Here is a 25,835-nt window from a genome sequence, read left to right as displayed (position 1 = left end):
CGATCACGAACCCCTGGACCGAACTGTCAGACAGCGGACCGCTGGACCGGTTCTGCACATCCCTAGTGTAGTTAGAGAGTTGAACAAGGACTAGGGAGTCCCAAGTTCAAGTCCTCATTCAGCCATGAAACTCCCTGGGTGACTCTAGGTCAGTTACTTATTTCTCAGCCTAACCTACCTCACAAGGCGATGCATATAAATATAAAAATAAATGTTTCAAAATCCTGCAAAATCACATGCATTTCCCTGCCCCCCTCCCCAACTCAACATTATTGGCTGCTGCTGGAATATAACAAGACACTATGAAGTCATTCTCATCAGCACAACTGCAGGATGTGGAGAAGGTTAGTGGGGAGGCACCAGCTCGTCTTCCCCCACACAATCCTTGCTGCTCCCAGGATCTGCTGTGCTGCATGCCCACATGACAAGCATGGAAGGGCTCCCAGAGCAGCTAGAGGAAGGGGGGAGAACCAGGCTGCATCCTCCCATATCCCACAATGCATTGCATTGGGGGAGCTCTGCGCTGCCTGGCTGCTCCCCCCGCCCAGCTCCTTCCAGCAGCCCGAGCTTCCACGTGACCAGGCAGTGAAGTAGGAGGGCACACCCGGTGAAGGAACGCTGGGATCAGGACTGAACCTGGCGGTTCTCACCACTAACCTTACCCAGGTAGGGCTGGTCATGAGAACTACCTTAATAGGAGGGCAACGGAAAATAATACAATATGGGATTACATGTCAAGTTTTGGCTTTTACTTGTGTTTACTCCAATAATAATCAGCCTTCAATCCTCAAATTGCAAAGTAAATATCTACAGGGTTGTAACGTGGGGGGAAAGGTATTAAACCACCATTCTGTAGCAAAACAAGAGTGGCCATAACAGGAGGCATTTGTTTGACTTGCAAGGCACATGTCAAGTACCTGGGATAGTTATGTAGCAACCGGATCGGAGTGCTGGTGAGGATCAGTTCCCACCTCTAGCAAGTACCTGGAGCAGCCTGGACAAACAGCAGGTAGGCAAGAAATCCAACAGGACAGATGGAAAAGGCAGTGGCTTCACTTGAGGAGGTGCAAAGGCTTGGTGAGTGCAGCAAAAATATTTGGCAAGCACTGGCGTAGAACTGGCTCTCTGAAATTTCCTGAGACCCAAGAAGTCTAGCCTGGGGCATTCTGACTTGAACTGTCTTCAGGTCTCACCTCCAATGGTCACAGCAGCTAAGTAGCAGGGAATTGGTATCTGACCCACAGAGCTCCTGGATGAAACCCCATGGTGCCCAACAATGTTAAATTAAGCCTCGCCCAACAAGCAAATAAAAAGATGTCCATCAGTATCCCAACCTACCTTTTAAAAAGAGCTTTACTCATTCTATATACAACTATGGTTCCCAGACCTCACTCCCACTCCCTTTTGCCTGACATGACAAGTTCCCTCCTCTCCTATTCTTCTGTATGGGAATCTCTGAAGACTTCTACTCTCCAATTTAGATACAAAACTAGACGTGCAATTTACCATATTTACAATGATTCTCACTTCCTCATGGAGTCCCAATGGACTTCTCTTTTCTGTCAAATTACTGCTCAGAACATTGACAGCAGTTCTAAATCATCGCAAAAGTGATGAAGATCTGTTTAAAAACAGCCATAAATATTTAATATGAAAATACTTTATTTTCAAATATTCCTTATGCTGCATTGAATTCCTGGTAACATTTAAAGGGATCGCGTATACAGCACACATTGCAACATGATTGAGCTGGAACAATTTAATATGCAACGATGAAAGGCAACGTTTGTATTCTTTTTTAATCCTACTCCATTTTTTAAAAATACAAGCTTAAAAGTTGAATATTCACAAGCTGAATATTCACAAAATTCAATTTGATCAAGGCTATAAGAATATAAGGAAGTGTGGGATGGGGTGAAAATAATGACTCTTAGTGGCAGCACAGCTGGGATAAAGGGTCTGCCCACACCCTGGCCTGAGGCATTTTTGTTCCAAAACTTTCATCTATCAGTGTTTATTAACTATCTCTGGTATACTCCCTAGTATACCCTGAGGCTATTCACGTGACCACTTGAAAGTGGGGTAAGGGAGCCCAGCCTGCTTTCGAGCGGTCATGAGAATTGCTGGGAGCCGCATGGCTCCCAGCAGTGAGCCCACTTAATCCCCTCCCTTAACTGAGGTTAGTGGAGTGAGTGCTCCGCTAACCCTGTTTTGGCGATCGTGAGTCGCCATGGTCACGACTCCACACCGACTCATGAGGAAACTCCCAAGCCTCCCGGCCTTGGGGGTCTCCCCAGAATGCCCTGTGCACTCATATGGGGCGTTCTGGGACTTCTGGGGACTGGGTGGCCCCTGATCCCCACCACCCTTATTGGCTCCGTGACAGAGCCAGTAGTCGTGTGGGTGGCCGATCCAGGCGCCCAGGGCAAGCTCCCTACTTGTCTGCGGGGAGAGCAGGCTAAACCCACTTTCCCCGCAAAGCTTATTTAGGCTCTACACATAGATCGTGTGTAGAGCCTCACTAAGTAGTAATCCTATTCTTAGTTCTTGATGTTAGGTCTCAGTGAAGACAGAGGACTTAACCGCACAGAATTGTAGCTAATATTGACTCTGTGGTTACTATTTTTTTAAAGTGTTTGCATATGGTCACCCCAATAATGGGGAAATGCAGGATTGATTCCCAGTGTGCAGTTTCTTAACACGTGGAAACTGTAACTGAGTTCCAGATGCTAGCATTACAGACTACAGCACGAAATATTATAAACCATCTCAGTTTTCTTGGGAAACTACACACAGCATGAAATAACACCACATATTATTTCAGATGTATTAAAATGCCAACATGAAGAAGCAACACGAAGAAGCAAGAACAAAATGTCTATTTAGAATGCATGTACCCCACCACTTTAAAAAGTACCCAAGTAATCCAAATTTTGTACCAAGTAAAGCAGAATTATGTGACTTGCATCCATTATACAAACGGAGAGCATATATTTATAATTGCTCTTATGTGACTCCCCCCCCCCCTTTTGGCTATCTTTCATTATTTATTCTGGTTTGGTAGTCATTTAAGGGGAGGGAAAACAACACTGTAACCCAGCCCTTTCCTCCTGAATATCTTAGTCACACTTCTGGGTTTTTTTAGAAGAGTTTTTTAAAAGAGTTTTTCTTTTACAAGTGTCACCTTCTAAAGTGGTGATTCTCTTATATTTAGCGGGGGAAGAGCAACTGTTCCTATCCAACCCCAGCACAGCATCCCTCCAATGGCAATTGATGGTGTCAATTTTGTGTTTCTTTTTATTCTGTGAGCCCTTTGGGGACAGGGAAGTATCTTTATTATTTATTTTTCCATGTAAACTGCTTTGAGAACTTTTGTTGAAAAGCAGTATTTAAGTATTCGTAAATAAATTTGATATGTTAGCTGGTTCTGGCCACACATTTCCAAGCATATTTTTTGCAACCATAAGGGTTAAGAACTTTCTTCATTCTTTCTTCTTGGAAAGAAGAAAGCAGAGTTTTTCAGGAAGCTGAATTCTGCACCAATTTTTTCTTTGCATTTCCATGGAATTGCAGCATACACAAAACCCCGCAGTTCCACTTAGGAATCTAATAGTTCAGGAATGGGAATATTGTTCTAGGAGAGCAGCTGATTAGAGGGAATACAGTATTTCTCACACAGTCAAGGAGCTAAATTGGGGAAGGTCAGGAGAGAAAGAAGGGGTTTGATTTCTAATGATGGGGAAAGTATCTCAAACTATATGCCTTCCCCTAGTCACCATTAATCGGCCACCTAATGGTGCAGTGGGGAAATGACTTGACTAGCAAGCCAGAAGTTACCAGTTCAAATCCCCACTGGTAAGTTTCCCAAACAATGGGAAACACCTATATTGGGCAGCAGCAATATAGGAAGATGCTGAAAGGCATCATCTCATACTGCACGGGAGATGGCAATGGTAACTACCCCCTGTATTCTACCAAAACCAACAACAGGGCTCTGTGGTCGCCAGGAGTCAATAACGACTCAACGGCACACTTTCCCTAGTCACCATTAAGACAGACATATATGTATATTTTAATGTAAACTACTACAGACACCATATCATGTAAAATGTCAGCTGAATTGAAAGTGGAGGGAAAACTGTGCATACTTCATGCTAACCATTTTGAACTTTTACATCCAGTCAGTCTAAATTCTGCACCAAAGTGAATTCTACAACCTATTATGAATTATGCGCATATGCTCAATTTGCAAATTTTCTGAAGCATTTTTTATTTTTGTGCATAGTTGGTTCTGATTTTTGTTAGTCATTGACAGAGACAAAAAGCTGTATCAGGCACTGAAACTCTGCCCTCAACCACCAGAAATTTTATTCAGTCACCCCTCTAAGCTTTTGATATTTCAGCAGCATTACCCACATACTTTCAAGCATAACTTCCCAGTCAGAAGGGCTAGGAACCTGCTTCGTTTGTTTGCTTTATATGAATGCCTAGAATCTCAAGATGCTGGATTGGGCACCCAGTATATAAACTGCCTGTACTCGGGGCTCTGAGGGAACATACAGCATTTAACCAAATCTCATGAAGGTTCACTGTGTGCAAGTTTTGCAGCCAAGTTGTAGCTATCCTTTTATTCTAGAGCTGACTTTTAATTGAAACATATTTCATGACATCTCTGTACCGCATTGATTATAAAATAGATAGCAGTTTTCACATGCTGTATCCCAAGTGTTACCCAATAAGGCTTGTCTATCATAATCTACAAGATCACTATGATTTCCACACATGCAATTTGTCACAGAACACAAATGTTACTTTCAGCACACATCGAGGCTATAGGAGAGAGCCCTGAAACAGCTAATCAAAAGGCACTAAAACCATAACAGAATGAAATACCCCACAAAGTTGAAAGGAATGTATAAGCAACAATTTTGGTATCTTGGCCAAACTCAGACTATTTAATTAAAAATGTTGGAAAATCTGAATATATTAAAAATAATTTTAAAGTTGTTAAATTTTAATTAAAGCTTATAAATGCCTTTTAAGAAGACCCCACACAAATACAAAGTTTCTCAAACCATGATGTTTCTATATGAACTCATGTTTCCTTTTACTCTATTTTGGGCTTGCTGCAGATCCTCCAAACTTCAGCACCGTTTTCCACACAAAAGGAAATTTTGATAGGCATGATTGCATCTCCGTTAAACATGGCTGAAGTTTCTGTGTTAAATTCTAAACATTTTGTTCAAGCATGAGATACCATTCAACTTCATTTAATAAAATGAAAGTTCTGTCCAATCGAATCCAATCCTTAGTTCTGTTCTTCATTAACCGCTAAAATAGTCTTTTCCCCACTTCCACTCCTGACAGAGCTATTTCTTCGGTGGAAGAACATTTTGTTCGTAGTGGCCAGGATTTACAATATTCCCCGCAGGCTCATATCTTGCCACCACAAACGTAGAACCATCACTTGCTGCTGCCTTTCCAACTCCCATCTTCTTTGTGTTCTTCCAAACCATTGCTGTAAAGTGTCCTGAAATTGGGGGGGGGGGGAGTAACAATATAAACTATATTAGTTTATGAGAAGGGTTTCAAGCTAGACTCAGCAAAATCAAAGAGAGATCAAAGTGTTTGTTTCAGGAAAGTTACCTAATGTTATCATGAAGTACCAGGATATAATTTTTAGATACGGGTTTTTACCGGGGTCATCCATTCGTATGCACTCTCTCTGAATTTTTTTTGCTTAAGCAGATCATCCACCATTGTTCCCCTTCCCCATCTCACAGAAATAGCCTTCCTTACATAACCACATCAGTGGTACAGCATCAAGCCCAGGACATGTGTTTCATTTAGAATGCCTGTGTTACATGGGAATCCCCATGTTACATTGGGAAATTATAGTCAAACCTTTACTTTGTACTCAATAAAGCATTTTATTTAAAACTTTACACCTGTAGTTGTGACTTTCTGGGAAGACTGCCTGCTTTGAAATTTTGCATGTAAGCGCCCACAAGTGGGAACTGGTTTCCATTATAACACTTCCAGATCACATTCACTGAGCCAATTTGGTTTCTAGGTTACAGTGGATTATCAAAATGTGACTGAATTTGGACTTGTTTTCAACTGAAAGCATCTATTTCAATTTTTTAAAGGAATAGGATTATTACTTCCCTTAGCTTGCAATTTCCTGGTATGCTCAGTACAAACTAAGCGTCAAAAATCTGTTCTTATATAAACCACAAACACCTGTATTTTTCCAGGAAGAAAGCCCACAAGAAGGGCATGCTATTGTGCAGGTTAGCACAAAACAATCAACATAATTTCTCAGTAATCACTCTGCCATTTCATGAAAAATTAAGCTATACAATGCCTTTGGAAATGCCTTTTTAAATTATGATGTTAAAAATTAAGAATAAGTTCATAGGGCCAAACTATATATTATGTTAAATACATTATTGACCCTTGCAGGCTTGTTTCCATCCCCCCAAAACAGTAGCCAGCAGGAAGGGAGCATCAGGGCCATGGCAAGGGCAGAAAGGAGTTAATCTTTTACCCCTGCAGATCTGGATTCCCTGCCCCCACAATGGCTATTTGTCTCAGGAGAGAACGCCATTGGCACAAGTGGCAGCTTCTCTCCTGGGGCATATACCTCCATGAGGGGCCTCATCTGGAAGAGGACCCCTCTTCCTTCACTAGAGTCCTAATCCTGCTTGTCCCCCACAACACACACACACCTGCCATGGGGGGGGGGCGGGTTGGCGACTCAAGCACACAAGGGCCATTAATGTGCTTAATGTAACATGCAGTTTGGCCCAGTCACAAGTACAGCCATCAACTGGTCACTGTATCTTAAATGGAAAAAGGTGCAGAAGAGGGAAACCAAGATGATCAAGGGCCCGGAGCACCTTCCTTATGAAGCAAATCTACAGCATGTGGGGCTCTTTACTTTGGAAAAGAGGCGACTATGAGGAGACATGATAGAGGTGTATACAATTATGCATTGAGTGGCAAGGATGGGCAGAGAGAAAATTTTCTCCTCTCACAACACAAGAACCGGGGTCATCCCATGAAACTGCAGGTTTGGAAATTTAGGATCAATAAGAGAAAGTACTTTTTTACACAGTGCATAATTAATCTATTGAATTCTTTGCCATAGGGTGTACTGATGGCCACCAGCTTGCATGGCTTTAAAAGAGGCTTAGACAAATTCATGGAAGACAGATCTATCAATTAGAGATGTGCAAACTGATTCAGGTACAAATCGATTTGTACCTGAATCTAGCTGATTTGGGTGATTTGGATACAAAACAAATCATCCTTGTGGTCCATTGGCTAGATTCAGGTACAAATCAAATCGCGCCGGATTCAATTTGAATCGATTGAAGATTCGGGTCCCTCCTCTTAATTACCCGATTCCCAGCTTTCATTTTTTGAAAAAAGCTACACTCTAGCTCTTGTAGAAATGGAGTTATGGAGCAAAATGTGTGGTCACTATTTTTCAAGTGTTTGGATTCTCTGGTGTATAATAACTTCCCCTCAATGAATCCCTATGAAGATTCATTACACACCTTCATTTCTTCTATTCATTTTGACTGTCTTTTTGACAGTGCCATGTGCCAACTACATCCCACTCCCACCTGCAAGGCAGTGCGATACTACTCAGTTTATGTTCTAGGATTTTTTTCAAGTGTTTAGGCTCTTTGGTGTCTAATAACCTTTCCTGATAATGAATCCTTATGAGGATTCATTACACACCAGAGTCTAAACACCTCAAAAATTCCTAAAACATAAACTGAGTACCCAGTGGGTTTGGGGGGGGTAGTTGGAACATGGGATGCCACTTAATTCCCCACCCCTACCTGCAAAGCAGTGGGGTCAAAATGAACAGAAGAAATGAAGGTGTGTAATGAAGATCTAAACACTTCAAAAATACCTTAGAAATAAACGGAGTACCTCAGTGTGTGTGTGTGTGTGTGTGTGTGTGTGTATGTAGTTGATACATGGTAGTGGACAGTTGGCACTGTCCAATGATAGTCAAAATGAACAGAAGAAACAAAGGCATATAATGAATCCTCATAGAGATTCATTATGAGGGAAAGTTATTAGACACCAAAGAATTTAAACATTTCAATATTCCTAAAAATTAAAATGCCTTGCAGGGGTGTGTGTGTGGGGGGGGGGGTGTAGTTGGCACATGGCAGATGACAGTTGGCACTGTCCAGTGACAGTCAAAATGAACAGAAGAAATAAAGGTGTGCTAAGAATCCTCATAGGGATTCATTATGAGAAAAAGTTATCATACACCAAAAAATCCAAACACTTGAAAAATAATGGCTGCACATTTTGCTCCGTAACTCCACTTCTACAAGGGCTAGAGCTTAGTTTTTTGGGTTTTTTAAAAATGAAAGTTGAGGATCCTTTTTAGGGTTAGGATATGGCAACTTCGAATCCCCATTGTTTCCTATGGCAGAAATGTTCAAAATCAGTAAAAACGTAAAAAATTCATTAAAAATCAACCAAATGTCCCACTGCCTTGAGATTTGGCTGATAGGTGGCAACCATGGGGACCTACCCACCATCCAAATCTGGTGCCCCTAGGACCTTGTTAAGTGGCCGGAATTGGTCCAAATCTAAATCGAATCGAAGCAAATACAAATTTAATCTGGGGTGATTTGTAGGGGTTAGATTTGAATACAAAACAAATCAGGGGTGATTTGTTTTGGGCACAAATCGAATCAAAAAAATCAATGTGTGCACATCCCTACTATCAATGGCTACTACTCCAGTGGCTGTGGGCACCTCCAGTCTCAGAGGCACGATGCTTCTCAATACCAGTTGCAGGGGAGCAACAGCAGGAGAGAGGGCATGTTCTCACCTCTTGTTTGTGGGCCCCCCAGTAGGGATGTGCACGGAACCACAAATAGCACGGGCATGCACATTAGCCATTTGCGTGGCAACGCTGACCGGGGCTGCAGGCAGGCATGCCCACTTTTTGTGAGAGCTCCGGCAGGGGAAAGCAGCAGGGCAGGGGCTGGCAGGTAGGCAGCACCTTCCCTGCCCCCGGAAGAAAGCTCCCACCCTCCGAACTGGCTTGAACACCGGTTGATGGAATTGGTTCAGTGCTACTAGAATGGAGCGCCAAACAGTTCCATGCACATCCCTGGCATCTGGTGGGATACTGTGTGAAACAGGATGTTGGACTAGATAGGCCTTGGGCAGGGCTTTTCTTATGTTAACTCTCAATTTATTGCTGTCAGTTTGAATAACATGCTTTTAAAAACTACTATTCGTTCACCATAAGCTTATTTTAAAAGCTTACAATTTTTGAAATATAGTAGGAAAACAAACATTTTTTTTAATGCTCTCTTTAAATAAGTGCCTATACTCACCTGTCCCAGAGGAAAACCCTGGGCTCTGAAAGTTGTAACTTTTTATTTCACCATACCATCTGTCAGCTACTTCCTTTCCTGCAAGGTGAATGAGATTTAAATTTCACAGTATGAATGGATGAAGTAATTTTTTGAAAAAATATTGCCAAGCTATTAAGTCTTCCCTTTCATGCTATTTCACCTGTGCATTATCATGAATTCTTTTCAATCAAGCTGGAATTAAATTAGTAAAAATCTAAAATATTTAGAGAAGAGATGTTCATATACCACTTTTGACTAACAACAAGGGAAAGTAAGCTCTGGCTATAAAAACAAATCACGAAATTATAGTTCCTTAAAGACATGCACACTGGTAATTTATATATAATCTGCAAATGCCCCTCATAACCGTGGGGGCAGAAGAGGGGAAGAGAGGATATTTTATTTGTTTATTCAATTTATATACTACCCTTACTGAAGTGGCTCAGGGTAGTTTACATTAAAACGAAAAACACAGACTTCCAAGGAAGACAGTAGGGATGTGCACAAAGTGTTTCATACATCTGCAAGGTGGCAGAGAGTGGTAGCTTTAAAGGGAGGCATGCAGGTCCCTCTTGCTCCTCCGTTGCCCCCCACCCCGCAGCACAGTCCATTCTAAAAAGCCATGCTTCGTGGCAGCTTCCCTGTTCCCAGCAGCACATGCGCAATGCATTGGCACACAACACACATGGCATCAGCACATGTGCAGGTACAATTTGTGTGGTCAACAACACCAGGCAACTAACTAAAGTTTCTGAACTACGCACAAAGGCAGCCCTACATAGAACGCAGTGCAGTAGTCCAACCTGGAAGTTACTAGATGTTTGCACCACTGTTTTCAGGTCTTTCTCTCAGGAAGGGGTGGAATTGTTGAATCAAAAAAAGCTGGCAAAAAGTGCTCCTGGCCACAGCCTCAGCCTGAGACACCAAGGTGAGATCCAGCTCCAAGAGCTCTCTCAAGCTACAGATTTGTTCTTTTGGGGGGAATGTAACCCCATCCAGAACAGGAAATTCTAATCTGTCTTGCAGATTATGACCCCCAACAATGAGCACCTCTATCTTGCTTGGATTCAGCTTCAGTTTATCTCTCTGCTAGCCCATTACTGACTGTAGGCAGGCATTTAAGGGGCTAATGCCATTTCCTGATACCAATGACAAGGAGAAATAAGATTTGGGTGTCATCAGCATATTGGTAACACCTAGCACCAAATTTCCCGATGACCTCACCCAGCGATTTCATGTAGATGTTAAAAAGCATTGGTGACAGAATGCAGCCCTGAGGGACTCCATATAGCAGCTCCTGTTTTGAAGAGCAATTGTCACCAAGCGCCACCATCCGAAATCTACCTAAGATGTAGGAGCAGAACCTCTGTAAAATAGTTCTTCCTATCTCCAGGCGATCCAGAAGGATACCATGGTCGATGGTATTTAAAGCCGCTGAGAGATCCAAAAGATGCAGTCCACTTTATAAGAGCCAACCCTCACCTCCAAGTGCATTGATTCTCTCTTCACAAGAATGAATGGCAGCCATGTTCCATTCATATGAGAGAAAATAAAAGGATATACCCATTGTTTTGTTAAGGCAGATGTTTCTGAAGGCAGCACACAGCAAAAGCCTTTTCGTAAGGCTTTTTGAAAGGAACATCTGTCTTTCAAAATGTAACAAGGCTACATGACTGCTGTCCAATAACAACAGTTTTATGTGGAAACATAGACAGAGCAGCAAAGGACAATGACGGGGCAGCCAAAATCTCCAGCAGAAACTTTCTGCTTTGGGACAGAGAGGAAAGGAGTGGGATGGAACAGGATAGGGAAAGGAAGAGGAAAGATTTTCAACAAGTCATGCCAGGATTGCATGGACACAAGTGGGGGCTAGAATGTGCATGAGACTGAGAGCATTTTAGGAAGACCCTCAAGAAACACTTGTTCTCTCAGGCTTTTAACTGAAATTAATTTTAAACTGTCTAATTGTTTTTATCCCATGAAATTGTTTTAACTTTTTTATTCTGTGAATATTTTGTTTTTACTGTTGTTTTAAATTGTGTACACCGCCTAGACATACACATATCAGGAGGTATATACATATGATTAATCAATCAATCAATCAATCAATCAATCAATCAATCAGTAACCACAATCTTAAGGCATTGCAGCTGCAAAATTATGCACACTTACTTGAAAAAAAGTTTCACTGAATAGAGTGCAACTTACTTATGAGTAAGCATGCATATTGTTGGGCTGCATCACTATTACAGGCCACATCATTAAAAAGGATCATTACTATATGGAGCCTTAAATTGCAATTCTCACAGGTTTTCGAGTAAAATGTTTGAATCCTGCAGCCTTATAAGTAACTCCTGCATAGGAAGGAAGACACTTCTTACCTGACTGGTCATAAGAGGCCCAGGCGAGATTTTCTCCACATTTTCCACTACTGGACTCAGGACTATGTTTGAGGATTCTTGTGCTAGCAAGGGCTTCTGAATACCTAGATTAAAAAACAACAATAATTACAAAACAGTAAACAGATTACATTTAGCTTTGTGGTTGTGCAAAACATGCTTTGGCAAAAGAAAAGATTATAGATGGAGAATATGTAGCACTGAATTTGTATTAAAAAAAGAGGAAGTAAAAACACCACTAAATCCATTGTAAGAGCAGAAAACTGCAATTCTGGAACAAACACGTTAATAATATGCTTGTTCCCTAGGTAGATTTTAGCATATACTGTACCTATTTTACAGCGGCAATACCCTTGTGGCACTGATGAGATCAAAACAATAGCTCATGTTCTTTTGCGCTGCTGTTTCTATCAAGATTCGATTTTACCATTATTAGTCAAATTCCCAGGATATCTGGACGATTTTTATGTTAAGTTTCTTTTAGAGGATAGAGATTCCTATGTTGTCTACAAAGTAGTTTAATTTTGTTTTTTAACATTTAGGGTATGTCATATGCTTGTCTAGTCAATATGAGGAACAATGATAGTCAGTGAAGTATGTATGCTTGGTATAAATGCCTTTATTGTCTTGTCTTGCTGGCCACTGACTGTAATAAAGATTGTCTTGATTTGCTTGGTCCTTACGTGCTTAGTTTTTATTTACAGAAGGGGTACCAAGGGGAACTTACCTCCTGCACTAAATAGCAGCTATGGGCCCCCTGATCTTGATTAGAATCATAACAATATTTAAGCCCCCTCCCTGCATGACACAGTCCCAGTCTTGGTTGGGCATCCTGTGGCTGCTATCAGGTAAGAAAAACCAAGCACAAATGAACTAAGCACGTTCATAATGCAGAGTGTAGCTCGGGCCCCCTCTTCTGGATGTCTTGCGCTTCTGGTCTCTGTGCAGGGAGGGAAGGGTGAAGCAACTTCCAGAACATCATCAAGCCACAATTCTTTTATATGGGTGCTCTGCAAAGGGACAGATTAGAACACAGGAAACTGCCTTATACAGAGTCGGGCCATTGGTCCAACTAGCTAAGTATTTCTTACTCTGACTAGCAGTGGCTCTCCAGGGTTTCAGGCAAGATTTTCTCTCAGCCCTACCTAGAGGTGCCAGGGATTGAAACTGTAAGCTTCTGCATGCAAAACAGATGCTCTACCACTGAACTATATTGCCCCAACCCCAAGATCCCATGAATGTTCCCCAAGTTTACTCTGGGGTGCTCTTCAAGCATTAAAGGCACTCCCTCTATAATACACTACCTCAAGTGGCTCAGCAGGGAAATGCTTGAACAACAACAATAAATAAATAATAACAACAACAACAAGCAGAAGGCTGACGGTTCGAATCCCCGCTGGTACTATATTGGGCACCAGCAATATAGGAAGATGCTGAAAGGCATCATCTCATACTGCATGGGAGGAGGCAAAGAAAACCACAGGGCTCTGTGGGCGCCAGGAGTCGAAACTGACTTGACGGCACACTTTACCTTTACTTCTATAATACAGACACATAGGCTTCTTGATCAACAAGTTAGTACTTGCAGCTTTTTATTTTATTTTTAATGATAAAGAAATAAAAGTTATTTTCTTTCTCAAAACTAATGTACCTTAAAAAGGTCCAAGTTCGAGCAATCCAAGGTGAGAGGCATAGCTAGCATTATTTGAAGAAAATGGTTATTCCACCTATGGAATAACGTGCCACAACTCAGTCAGCTCATATATTTTCCTCAATGGCACCCAGTATTAACCAGTTCATTTTCAGAGACTAGATAGATAAGCATCAGAATCACACTTTGCAACTCTTTGCTGGACTGTGCCACTTCAGACTGCAGGTGTGAGATGACATGTTTGAATGTTCTTTATGTACTGTACAAAATATACCCTCCATACATACAGAAAAATAGCATTTCAGGAGAAGGCTAGGCTAGAAGCCCAGGGTGTCTGTGTTCTGGAAGCTTTTTTTGAACGCAGAAGCATTAATGAATTCTGTTTATATAGTTTTTTCTTCAGCTTGAAGAGAATGTTAACAATTCACATTGTTATTAGCAGAGCTAATAAACAGCCAGCAGCAAAAGCACTGAAGGCAGACTGCACCTGCCTCTCTGTACATAATGGGGCTATTCTGACAATCCGCAAAAATTGGGCTAGCCTCCGCTAGCCCGATTTTTGCTGATCGTCAGAACCACCGGGCTCACAGGTGAGCCCGGTGGTTCTGGAGCGGCTAACCCATTCCTGTAGCTCGCCCCTTAGCCCAGGTTTGCGGAGCGAGCGCTCCGCAAACCCGGGCTATCTGCTTGTGAGTAGCTGCGGTGCAGCTCCGCGACTACTCATGAGTAGACCCCCCCCCGATCGAAAGGCAAAAAGCCGCCTCCCGGCTCAGGGGTTTCCCCAGTATGACCTGCGCGCTTGCGCAGGGTATACTGGGGGCTTCCAGGGGCTGCGCGGCCCCCGAGCTCCCCAGCCCCCGCCGGCTCCATCTCAGAGCTGGCAATCGTGTGGGCAGCCAATCCGGCCGCCCAGGGCTCCCCCCCTGCTCTTCCCGCTCACAGCCCCAAACCAGGTCTCATGGATCGTGAGACCCGGTCCAATATCTATTTCATTAAACCGTCAATATTCCTGATTCAACTCCACTGTCTTGTCCTTGTATACCACAACTCTTTCCTCTGGATTCTACAGGCTCTAGCACAGAAGGCAATTAGTATCGTTACAGGAAGGCAGTGGGCCAGTTTGGATGGGTTTTTTTTAATGGCTCACATGATTAAAAGGGGGACATCTGAGTGCACCTGTCCTGATGTCTTTTATAGATGTCCATCTTCCTGGCATGTTTTTTTAATCACATGTGGGAAGCAGTTTGTTCATTATTGCCATGACCCTTTTCAGTCTCATGGAATAAGTATCGCCTGAACTGGCCCCACTGATACTATTATTAAGGTCAAATTAGATGTTCAGAGCAACCATGTGCTTGTTAAAGCACGTGCTTTACTCCATTTAGCTGTAATATGGAGGTGGGGTTTATGCTCTTTTTTTTCCTGCCAAAAGAAGCACACAGGGAAGGGGAGCAAATCCCACCCCCTCTAACTTTTGGGTGGCTTTAAGCAGTTAGCTCCTTGCCAGCTCACTTCTGGTATCTGAGACAGGCTGGGGGAAACTGCCTAAAATGATCAGCACAACTGCAGTCCCCTCACACATGAAAAACTTTCGATATAAAACAGAGACCCACAAGAAGCTTTTTTATGCACAAAGGAAGTATGTGCCTAACACACACAGAGTGACTCCTAACATCTAGACTGGCTCTCATCATTTTACGAGAAATGCCATTTGTTGATAGAAGAAATAGGGCTATGAGGACTGGAGTAACAAAAACAAACTAACATAGAACAGAGTATGCAAACCAGGTACAGTATTACAATACTAGTATGTTTCTAAATAAATAAAAAAGGGAACAGTTGTACTTACTGCTGTGCTTCTCTGTTTAGCTTTTTGCAAAGTTTTAGTGACGGAACACCATGCTTCTTCCTGTAGTCATTGTGGGTTTTTAAGACCTCTTCTGCAAATTGTTTGGAAGCTAAAACAGTATTAAACAGAAATGTTGCCAGTCTCTGCAATACACACAAAGCAAGGACAAAATCCCCATTGCAAAATCCTACATGGGTCTTATTAAGTTCTGAAGTCTAAAATAAGAACAAAATCAGTTTTATCAACTCAGCCAAGAATTGTTTTTAAAAGCCGGAGCCAGTGTCACTTGGTCACATGACTGGGTTTTGGCATTCAGGCAGCATTATAAAGAAAAGACTGAAAGACGAATAAAATTATTGTTTACATTTATATCCCGCTCTTCCTCCAAGGAGCCCAGAGCAGTGTACTACATACTTCAGTTTGTCTTTCACAACAACCCTGTGAAGTGGGTTAGGCTGAGAGAGAAGTGACTGGCCCAGAGTCACCCAGCTAGTTTCATGGCTGAATGGGGATTTGAACACGGGTCTCCCCGGTCCTAGTCCAGCAATCTAGCCACTACACCACGCTGGCTCCCAACACACGTGTAGTATTGAATACAGAATTTCAAATCAATTTTGTGCATGTTGAAAAACAATATGTTTCTGTATGATAATCTACTTAGGTTAATCTGAACAACCAATCCAACTGTTCAGCCTTGGCTAATTGGACTTACTGTTAACCTACAGTTCAATATTTAATGTTAACAATCCACAAGTGTCCTTTTTACTCTTGTTCATATCTGTCGCTTCTTTCATATTCATGCTTAGCTCTGATCAACTAGTTGTACTAGAGGGCGATGGAGGAGAGGGTGGAGCTGAGGGTGATCGCTATCACCCACTATTACCAGGTCCCCCACTATTACCAGGTTCGCACACACCAAAATCCCTCACATGCAGGGATTGTGGCTTGCAGTCAAATAGAAGTTGTGTATAGCTGATGGAGCCACGTAACTTCTTGGCAGCTGTATGTGGGGGTGCAGTCTATACAGAGCACATTTGTTACCTTCTAGATTCATATCAACAGCTGCCAAGAAGCTGGGTCAACATGTTATTTCTGCGTATATGTTACCTCTTTCATACAACTATGGCCATTAGACTGCTTCATAGAAGGGATTTTTACACATATGAAATAGGGCTGTGTCTCCCTGCATAAGGGAGAGGTGCTACCCCCTCCATTATATGTGTGCTTCTGTGGAGGCTTCCAAGGCCAGGTGGTCCCCCTCACAGACCCAGATTTGGCCAGAACTGTTTTATCCTGAGGTTTCAAGGGATGGATTCGTCCCCCATCCCCACCCCCGCTCCATTTTCAAGCCAGGCATATGCACTACAACATTCCCCTGTACACTGTAATGTATTGCTACATATCTACAATAGATTCAATTTTTGATTTTAGGACTACTATCCAGAAGATTTTTCTTTGTTATAAACTGAATATACTTCTGCAGGATTAACATTTTATCCAAATGGAGATAGGAATTCATCTTTCTGACATGTTTTAAGAATCACATTACTGTCTTCAATCTCTGAGGACGTTGCACCCAAGAAAGGATATGTTCTTTAGCATTTCTGTCTGCACAGAAGAGACTTCTAACAGGAAACAGAGAATCTGCACATGACTTTTTCATTTCCTTTTATTACTTTGATACGTTAGCTCTTTTAATAGGTTCATAAGTATTGAACCTTCACCTCGTCTCCAAGAAACAGGCAATTCTTGAATTATTCAGTTTAAAAATGCAACACTATGGCTGCTTCTACACTAGCTGCTTTCTCTGGAATCAACAGAATCTTTTTCACTCTGTTTCCAACTGTGAACACAATTGCAGTGCCAGTCTGGACTGGCAAAGTGCTATTGATATATGCCTGGTAGCATAAGTGGTTCATGAGGCAGTTGGTGAGGACACAGCTTTCTGCACTGCTTGCCCTGCAGTTTCTGGCCACACTGCCATTTCATGTTCTGCAACATAGTGATTTTTAACAATCAGAGTTTTGCCTTTTTCTCTTTTTTAAATTCTCATTTTGTTTTTGCTACGGGGGCAGAATTGTTATAGAGAATGTGGAACACAGTTTTAATTCTGCTTCCAATTGATTGCAGAAGAGCAATACCACACATGTGGAAAGGATCTAATATTTAATAACAAGGAATGACACTGGCACACAAATCTGGACCTTTTATTCATGCACTTCCAACATTTAATAGAGGAAAATGGGTATACTTGTTTCACATCCTGTTAACAATGGTTTTATTGATCAAAGGTGATCCAGTGGGTTCTAGTACCATAAGAAGTTGCCTTATACGGTGGTGTCTGGCCACTGGTTTCTTGAGCCCAGTGCTGTCTGTTCCAACTGGCAGTGGCTCTTCAAGGTCTCAGCCCAAAATTTTTCCCAGCCCTGCTAACAAATAGCTTTTTTAACAGGAGATGCCAAAGTAGTAAAGACTGGAACTAGGGTTTTCCATATGCAAAGTGTGTACATTACTGTTGAGCTTTGGCCCTCCCCAACATATTTTGAATTAAGAACTTCAAACTATGTCCTGCAATCTAGAAACCACAGCACATCTTTTTCGTTTAATGATGTCTCATTCTGTTGGGTAGGGAGGTGCACGAAACGGATTTTGCATTTTGTTTCAAGCTTGAAACAAAAACACAGATGGCTGAAATGTTTCATGAAAACAGTGGTCAAACTGGCCATTTCGATGAAACAAATTCAAAACAAACTCAAAACACCCCATTGTTCCCCATGGGTAGCTCCTAGGGACACCAAAGTGGTCTGGGTGGTAGGGCATGATGGGTGCTACCTACCACCCAACTGCAAAAGAAATGGGAAGTGGGCATTTTTTTAAAAAATTAACCTTTCCCCCAAACCCCCATAGAATCCTATGGAGGTTTGGGGGAAAGAGTACACATTTGTTTAAAATCGCCCACTTGCCAATTTCTTTTGTGGGTTGGGTGGGTGGAGCTACCCATGGGGAACAATGAGCTGTTTCAAGTCTCCCCATTGTTCCCTATGGCCAGAACAAACTGCACTCACAGTGCGCGCTGCACACATATTTTGCATGGCTATTTCCAAAGCATTTTGCAACTCTGCCTTGAAAAACACTGCAGAAGCACACAGTAAAAGGGAATCTGTCCCTCCAAACACAGAACATGCATTTCAAACACAGTCCAAAAACAGCCAAAATAGGATCACTGACCCAGAATCCAGTGCCAGCCACAGTGCCTGCACTCCAGTATTATCATTGGCACAAGTTTCTCTCTCACACACAATTATGACTCCTTACTTCCTAGCATCACAACAGCTGAAGAGCAATTTCAGCCACATTTTGACTGAGTATACCTTGCAATGCAGATTGTAGGTCAGACCAGAGCAGTGAGTGAAACACAAGTTAGTCTCAACATGGAGCTCGCCACAGCAATCACCAAGAAATACCACATGCACACATCTGCCCAATTCTTACCACAAAACTATCTCACAAACAAAACAAACCAGAACTCAAGGAAGGCAGGTACCCCAAGTTCTGTCTTTGAGATCCAGCAAAACCAGATAGTTATGGCAGCAATAGCACAGCATATACTCAGTGCCGAGAAAAGAAAACCACAAAATCAAGACTTCCTTCCTCCTCTACTCATGTAACATCTTCAAGAGAGGCACACTATAAGAGCTCTCTCTGCCTCCCAGTCCCTTTGAATACATTTTGAAACTCCCTCCTTTTGTGTTCCCCCTCCCTCCTCCTAACCAATGGGGGCACAGTTGCCCATGACTACACTTGATTTGTATTATAGCAAGCCAATTAAGAAGCAAGAAGATTGCAAATCAATCGGAAACCAGTGCCAGAAAACCAATTAGCAAGGGGAAAACAGACCTCCAAAATGGTGCTCAAAACATTTAGATGGGGTTGTTTTATTCCAAGTTCAAAACAGGCCCTTTATTTAAAAGGCATTTTGTTTCGAGCTCAAAGCACTCAAAATGGCTCGTTTCAAGTTGAAACGTTTTAACGTCAAACGTTTTGCACATCCCTACTGTTGGGTCTGTGTGCAATGTTCATTGTCTCACACTACCTTCAACATGGGAGAGCTAATGTGTAGCCCACTTCACAGACTTTTGTTAACTCAGCCTATATGTGAAGGAAGAGAACATTCTAAGTTTGCACATACCATTATAAAAATATGCAAACCAACAGCAGTCACTCCCACCCCCACCCAAAAGATATGGTGAGACTCCCCTAACACATGGTAATTATCAACTGCTTAAATCTAGCCTAAACCATCAGGACAACAGTCAAGGGATGCTAACATTCCTCAAAGCTGCAACTGTCCTAGTGCTAGGAAACATGAACATTCTGTTGCTAACAATAAAATACTACTTCACTTCCTGTCTCTGTCCCCTTTGGAGCCTGAAACACATCCAAACACAGAGAGTTCTTTGTCAGTTTGATCGTCTCAGCATGATGGATTTCTCAAGGACTGGGCAGTGGGGGTGGGGGGAGGAACAGCTGGACTTTCCAACAAACTTGAAAGCAGAAGTTATGAATGCTGCTTTAAAAATACAAGTTTCACAAGAAAAAGATTAAGTCAATTTGAACTGATATATCTAATACAATAATATATATCTCTATACACTACAAGCTCTAAGACTTTTAGTCCAAAAAACACATTCATTCAGAAGTCCTCTCAATTTAACTTTTAATAATTGCAGCCTGACTATGCTTTTAGTATCTTGAAGTTTTCTGAGCACTTCAGAAAATACATACTAATGTATTATGTTCCCAGTTCTGTGCAGCAGCCTGCAGCAGCAGCCATCAGTTAATCAACAGTAACCGATATATTAACTAAGTCTACCTGTGTTGAATTTAAATTGCTCTGTACTATATGGTTGCAGCTGATGTAGCAGGTGAAGCTTTCCCCATCAATTAAATCTGTCCACACAAAAAAAGAAAAGAAAAGCTTGCCTGCTAGCTTCCTGTGATTTCAAGTATTTGTACTCGAATTATCTGAGATAAAGCATGCTGTTTAATGACAACAATGGGAGGGTATTCAAAACAACACTCCTATACGCCAGCATTTCTCAAAGTGTGGTCCATGGGCCATAAGTACCTTCCTGAGGGTCTGTGGAGTGATGCCCAAGATACCCCCAGTCCACCACTTTTTTTTTTTTTGCTACCACCCAGGTTTCCGCCCTGCAACAGTTCTCTTATCAGAACTTGCACAGGGAGAATACAACTCTGCGAGAGAGGGGCGTAACGAGGCTGGAGTGGGCCCAGGTAAACATTTTAAAATGGGCCCCTCGCTGATACACACACACTCATTTCACATGTGACTTGCCTCTGGGGGGCCCCTTGAGGCGGGGGGGGGCAGGCAGCCGTCTCACCTTGCCTAATGGTAGTTACGCCCCTGCTGCGAGAGCTCAGAAAGCTCTCTCAAGAAGAGGTTTCAAAACATGTGCTGAAGCCCTTCCTGTCTGGGAGAAGGAAGGAACTCTGTGCAAGTTCTGATAAGAGAACTCTTTCAGGGCTGGAAACATGGATGGTGGCAACAACAAAAAGTAGTGCACTTCTTCTCAATTTTTGGGAGAGGGGGGCAAAATATGGGGAACCTTTTTTTCTTTTAACCTTAATTTTACTACTTGTGGAAGATCAGCTTGTGTGCAAACACTGCATTTTGTTCAGAACGTTGCCCATGCTATATACTCAGAATCTAAATTTTTGGGATACTTGGCAGGGCACTGGTCTTCTTTCACCCTTAAATTCATCTAAAGACTGCTCTCTGTTGTTGTATAAATATCAGTTATATGCTTTGAAAATACTGGGTATTAAAATAGGATATGTCCTTTTAAAAATATGAACATTGTGCTTTGATGTATTAAGTGGTCCTCAGAGGCCCCAAACAAGTAGTCTTTTGCATTTTGATCTGTCAGTTTTCGTTCTATGACAAATATGAGTATGACACATATTTCTATACCGCTTTTCAACAAATTTCCCAAAGTGGTTTACATAGAAATAAATAAAATAAGTAAATAAATAAAATGTCTCCCTGTCCCCAAAGGGCTTACAATCTTAAAAAGAATTGTAAGTCGCCACTGGAGGGATGCTGTGCAGGAGATGCATAGGGCCAGTTGCTCTCCCCCTGTTCAATAAAGAAATTCACCACTAAAAAGGTGCCTCTTTGCTCAGTTAGCAGGGGACTACCTGACTCACTTGCTGTTAGAAACAGGGAAGATTCACAACTTCTGGTAAATGGTATGGCTTCCCTTGCTCTGAACTTTCACTCATATTCAGTGATCCCAAAACCTTCAGTTTAAGATAAGAGTTAAGACACTTTACATTTTCACTCGTGCTCTAAAAAAAGGGGAATTGCAAGTTAAGGTGCCTATCTTAACCTCTGCACCATATAAACTGTAAAACATTTGTACAGTCTGGTATATTTATTTATTTAATCCATATACCACCTGACTCCACAGGCTCTAGGCGGTTTACACAACATTATATGATGATAGCTTTAGAAATGAGGCTCCATGTATCCACTTTGCCTTGATCAGAGATGCATCAGGAAGAAATTCATCAGGAGCATCTTTCTGAGGTGATTAGGGAAACTGCACCTGTTAAATGTCTGCCTGGGTGCATCCCTCCCCAGCCCAATGTCCAACTGAAAGACCAAGGCAAAGTATGGTAGGCCTTAAGCCAATTAGACTGAAATAGTAGGCCTTAATGCTCTGATTTGCGCCTTTTTACTATATACAGGAGAACCTCATGGGTGGCGGTGGGGTCCGTTTTCCGCTACTACTGCAGATATGGAAACTGCGAATACTGAGTTATTGGTGCAATGGGATCATGGGGGTTAGGTTCCAGGAGAGGACAATCGCCATTTTATTTTTACATTTTCCTCTTTAAAATGGGGCTAAAAGGCTCTAGAAATATGTGGGGGGGGGGGTAGCCTAATGTGTTCTAGGAGTCCCCAGCAGTCCATAATTGCCCCCCCCCCGAGTTGGAAATCAGCCAAAAACCGCCCGGAAATTTCCAATTTTTGCCAGTTTTTAAAAATGGGGCTAAATGGCCCTAGAAATGTGAGAGGGGGTGGCCTAGTGTGCTCCATGGGTCCCCAGCAGTCCAGGAGTGCCCCCAGGAGTCAAATAGCAGCCAAAGATCATCATTTATTTGCCCATATTTTTTAAATGGGCAAAAAGGCCCTAGAAATGCAGGGGAGTGCCTACCATTTATTTTTATTTTATCTTTTACATTTATATATTTTTACCATGGTCCATGGGTCCCCAGCAGTCCATAAATGTCCCCCAAGAGTTGCAAATTATTTTTTAAAAAATCACAATCCCCCCCCCCATTTTTTTAAACCAAGCCATAAAATAGCTCCCTATGTCAAAATGGAGTCAGGAAATGACCTCTGAGGTCATTTCCAGCCACCCCTGACCCACAGTTCTAAGCCTTCTTTTTACCTCCCACCCACCCACACATCTATACTGGGGTCGACTGTCTATTACCCGACCGTGGATATGCAATAATGAATCGGTCATTTACGAGCTTCTCCTGTATAGTGGTAAAAAGTGACACACACTCCTATACAGTGACTGCTTTATGAGTCTCCTAGAGAACAAGCCCCCCAATTCTTGAAACCCCAACTCTTTTAAGGGATGGAAATCTATAGGAGCCCTTATATCTTCGGTTTTTTCTCCTCAGGACACATAGGCCTTGAGCAGCAACCCTCCCCACACCTCTCCAGGACCTGTTCTCTGGCTACAGTAGAGCTCCGAGGAGCTGATATGAGCTATTCTGGCCTTGGCTCTTCTAAGAAAGTTGTGGCATGTTTAAATGACACTTATTGGTGTCTGTCTCTTTTCCTCCTGTCTAGAAAGTAGTATATTTTAAAAGTTGTATATAAGTTACATAGCCTCTGAGCATAGACGGAGTAGATTTCTTCCCATTAAGCCTCAAGCCTCCACTGAATGGTTAATGGCTGATAGGATAATGGCTTTCAATAAGTAGTCTCATTGAAATTAAAAGGACATTAGGCATTCCTTAATATGTTCTTTTAATTTCAGTAGGATAACTTTGAGTAATGTTCCTCATGTCAGCCAGCCACTGTCTCTTTCTTGCTGTATCTCTACAAAGTAGGAGAGGAGGGATTATTGGCATTTTTGTTTTAACTATACTAACAGATCTTATGCTCTGTGGGATACTTTGGCTAATGTCAGTTAGAGAACAATCTGTGTGCTGGGTGGGTTTACCTCAAAGAACTTTTACAATGTTTTCCACTCAAGTTTTTAAAAGAACCTTTCCATTATTCTCCCTGTCCCCAACACGATTTTCCATGGATTGTTTAACTGTTCCCTCATTATATGGAAGCAAGTCCCACTGACTTTAAAGGAGTTTACTTCCTTCTAGATGTGCATAGAATTGCAGGTTCAGTTATCAAAATGCTGCTGGAAAAGGCATGTGTACTCCAGACTAGCATCCCCTGACTCACAGTGCTCAGCTACATGCTTCCAGAAAGCTCCAAAGAAGTGCAACAAGTAAATCCCATAAACCAATCTGACCCAGTGCCAACAAACTACTGTTGTGACTGTCCTTGAAAATGGAGGTTTAACATGAGAGCCAAACCACTTGTAATATGGAGGCTTCATTTCTTAAGTATGGCCAAGTGAAGCTTCTTCACTGGCACTTTGGCTCTGATGGAGAACCTCCATGTTCAAGAGCAGTCTATACCAGAATGATGGTTTCTTGCTGCTGGGTGGGAATGTTTTTTTCGGATTTCCTTGAGATTCCTTCTTCAGAACTTCCTAGCATGGGGTCCTTGATCTTAATACTATCCATTTTTACTCAGAAGTAAGCCCCCAAAGAAATAAATGGGGTTTGCCCCTCAAATGGGTTCTCCCCTTCTATTCTTTGCTGACGGGCTGTGAGGAAGGGGGGAAAGAGGAGAACCCACATTCTTGCCTAGGATCTCTGCTGGTCCTGATTCCTGTGTGTTTACTCAGAAGTAGCCTCCAGTTGAATCAATGGTCTTACCTTCTAGTAATTTATTTCAAGCTTTGCCGAGGGCCTCTGCTTCCCCACTTTAGTGGGGGTGAGAAAAGGGGGCAGAGGGGGAAAACAAATTATTATTATTATTTCTTGTTTAATCAGTCAGACAGGTGTTATTGACTGGTTTGTTTTATCCAGACATCGAGCCCTTCCCAAGGACCTGGGATGGCTGAATTCTATCATCAATACTGTTGGTTATTATAGATATCGTCGCAAAATATAGGCTGTTCCCAGTAAAGCTGCTTTTTGTAATTGGCTGATGGTGATTTCTGTGGCCCCTATGGTGTTGAGGTGCTATGGTACTGAGGTTGTTTTGGAATTGCACCTATGCTGCCAATTGTTGGAAGTTAAGGACTTTGCGCTGTCTCTTGTCTCAAAGACAGTGGAGGACAGACTAGTAAGTCAGAGGGCTAGAGGGTCAAGACATTGGTCATGCCTTCTCTACTGCTCTGACACTATCCCTTTGGAATGTAGATTGCTACTCTTAGGGACTAACTTCCTTCCTCTCTTCTCTTCCTGTTCCTTCTACCTTGCAACATGCAAGCAAGCTCCTCTCCCTGCACCATGTGTGCAGAGAAGATGCAGAATCCATCTGCATCCAGCTAGCTAGCTAGATTAGAGATCCTAACTCCTCACTTTCCTATCTAGAATGGAGTTCTCTAATAAATGCCTTATATACAGGTGAAACTCGAAAAATTAGAATATCGTGCAAAAGTTCATTAATTTCAGTAATGCAAATTAAAAGGTGAAACTGATATATGAGATAGACGCATTACATGCAAAGCGAGATAAGTCAAGCCTTAATTTGTTATAATTGTGATGATCATGGCGTACAGCTCATGAGAACCCCAAATCCACAATCCCAGAAAATTAGAATATTGTGTAAAGGTTCAACAGTCTAGGCTCCAGGTGTCCCACTCCAATCAGCTAATCAATCCATAACACCTGCAAAGGGTTCCTGAGCCTTTAAATGGTCTCTCAGTCTGGTTCATTAGGAATCACAATCATGGGAAAGACTGCTGACTTGACAGTTGTGCAGAAAACCATCACTGACACCCTCCATAAGGAGGGAAAGCCTCAAAAGGTAATTGCAAAAGAAGTTGGATGTTCCCAAAGTGCTGTATCAAAGCACATTAATAGAAAGTTATGTGGAAGGGAAAAGTGTGGAAGAAAAAGGTGCACAAGCAGCAGGGATGACCGCAGCCTGGAGAGGATTGTCAGGAAAAGGCCATTCAAAAGTGTTGGGGACTTTCACAAGGAGTGGACTGAGGCTGGAGTTAGTGCATCAAGAGCCACCACACACAGATGGATCCTGGACATGGGCTTCAAATGTCGTATTCCTCTTGTCAAGCTGCTCCTGAACAACAAACAACGTCAGAAGCGTCTTACCTGGGCTCAAGAAAAAAAGAACTGGTCTGTTGCTCAGGGGTCCAAAGTCCTCTTTTCTGATGAGAGCAACTTTTGCA

The 25,835-nt window shown here is 42.3% G+C and overlaps 1 protein-coding gene across 2 annotated transcripts in view; it reads right to left on the bottom strand.

The window, feature by feature from the left end:
- Positions 1 to 1,644: 1,644 nt before the first annotated feature.
- The window catches only part of GLIPR2 (GLI pathogenesis related 2), a 54,542-nt gene continuing 30,351 nt past the window's right edge, over positions 1,645 to 25,835 (bottom strand). For both annotated transcript variants that reach the window (XM_053260128.1, XM_053260129.1), the window contains exons 3-6: positions 15,307 to 15,415; positions 11,789 to 11,892; positions 9,387 to 9,464; positions 1,645 to 5,530 (exon numbers count right to left, since the gene is read on the bottom strand). In XM_053260128.1, the coding sequence (XP_053116103.1) occupies positions 5,370 to 5,530; positions 9,387 to 9,464; positions 11,789 to 11,892; positions 15,307 to 15,415 (452 nt within the window). In that variant the 3' untranslated portion in view covers positions 1,645 to 5,369. The remainder of the gene's footprint in view (positions 5,531 to 9,386; positions 9,465 to 11,788; positions 11,893 to 15,306; positions 15,416 to 25,835) is intronic.

The sequence above is a fragment of the Hemicordylus capensis genome, chromosome 6 (assembly GCF_027244095.1).
Source record: "Hemicordylus capensis ecotype Gifberg chromosome 6, rHemCap1.1.pri, whole genome shotgun sequence".
Lineage (NCBI taxonomy): Eukaryota > Metazoa > Chordata > Lepidosauria > Squamata > Cordylidae > Hemicordylus > Hemicordylus capensis.
Note: the sequence above shows the minus strand (reverse complement) of the source record. Positions and strands in the feature narration are given on the sequence as shown.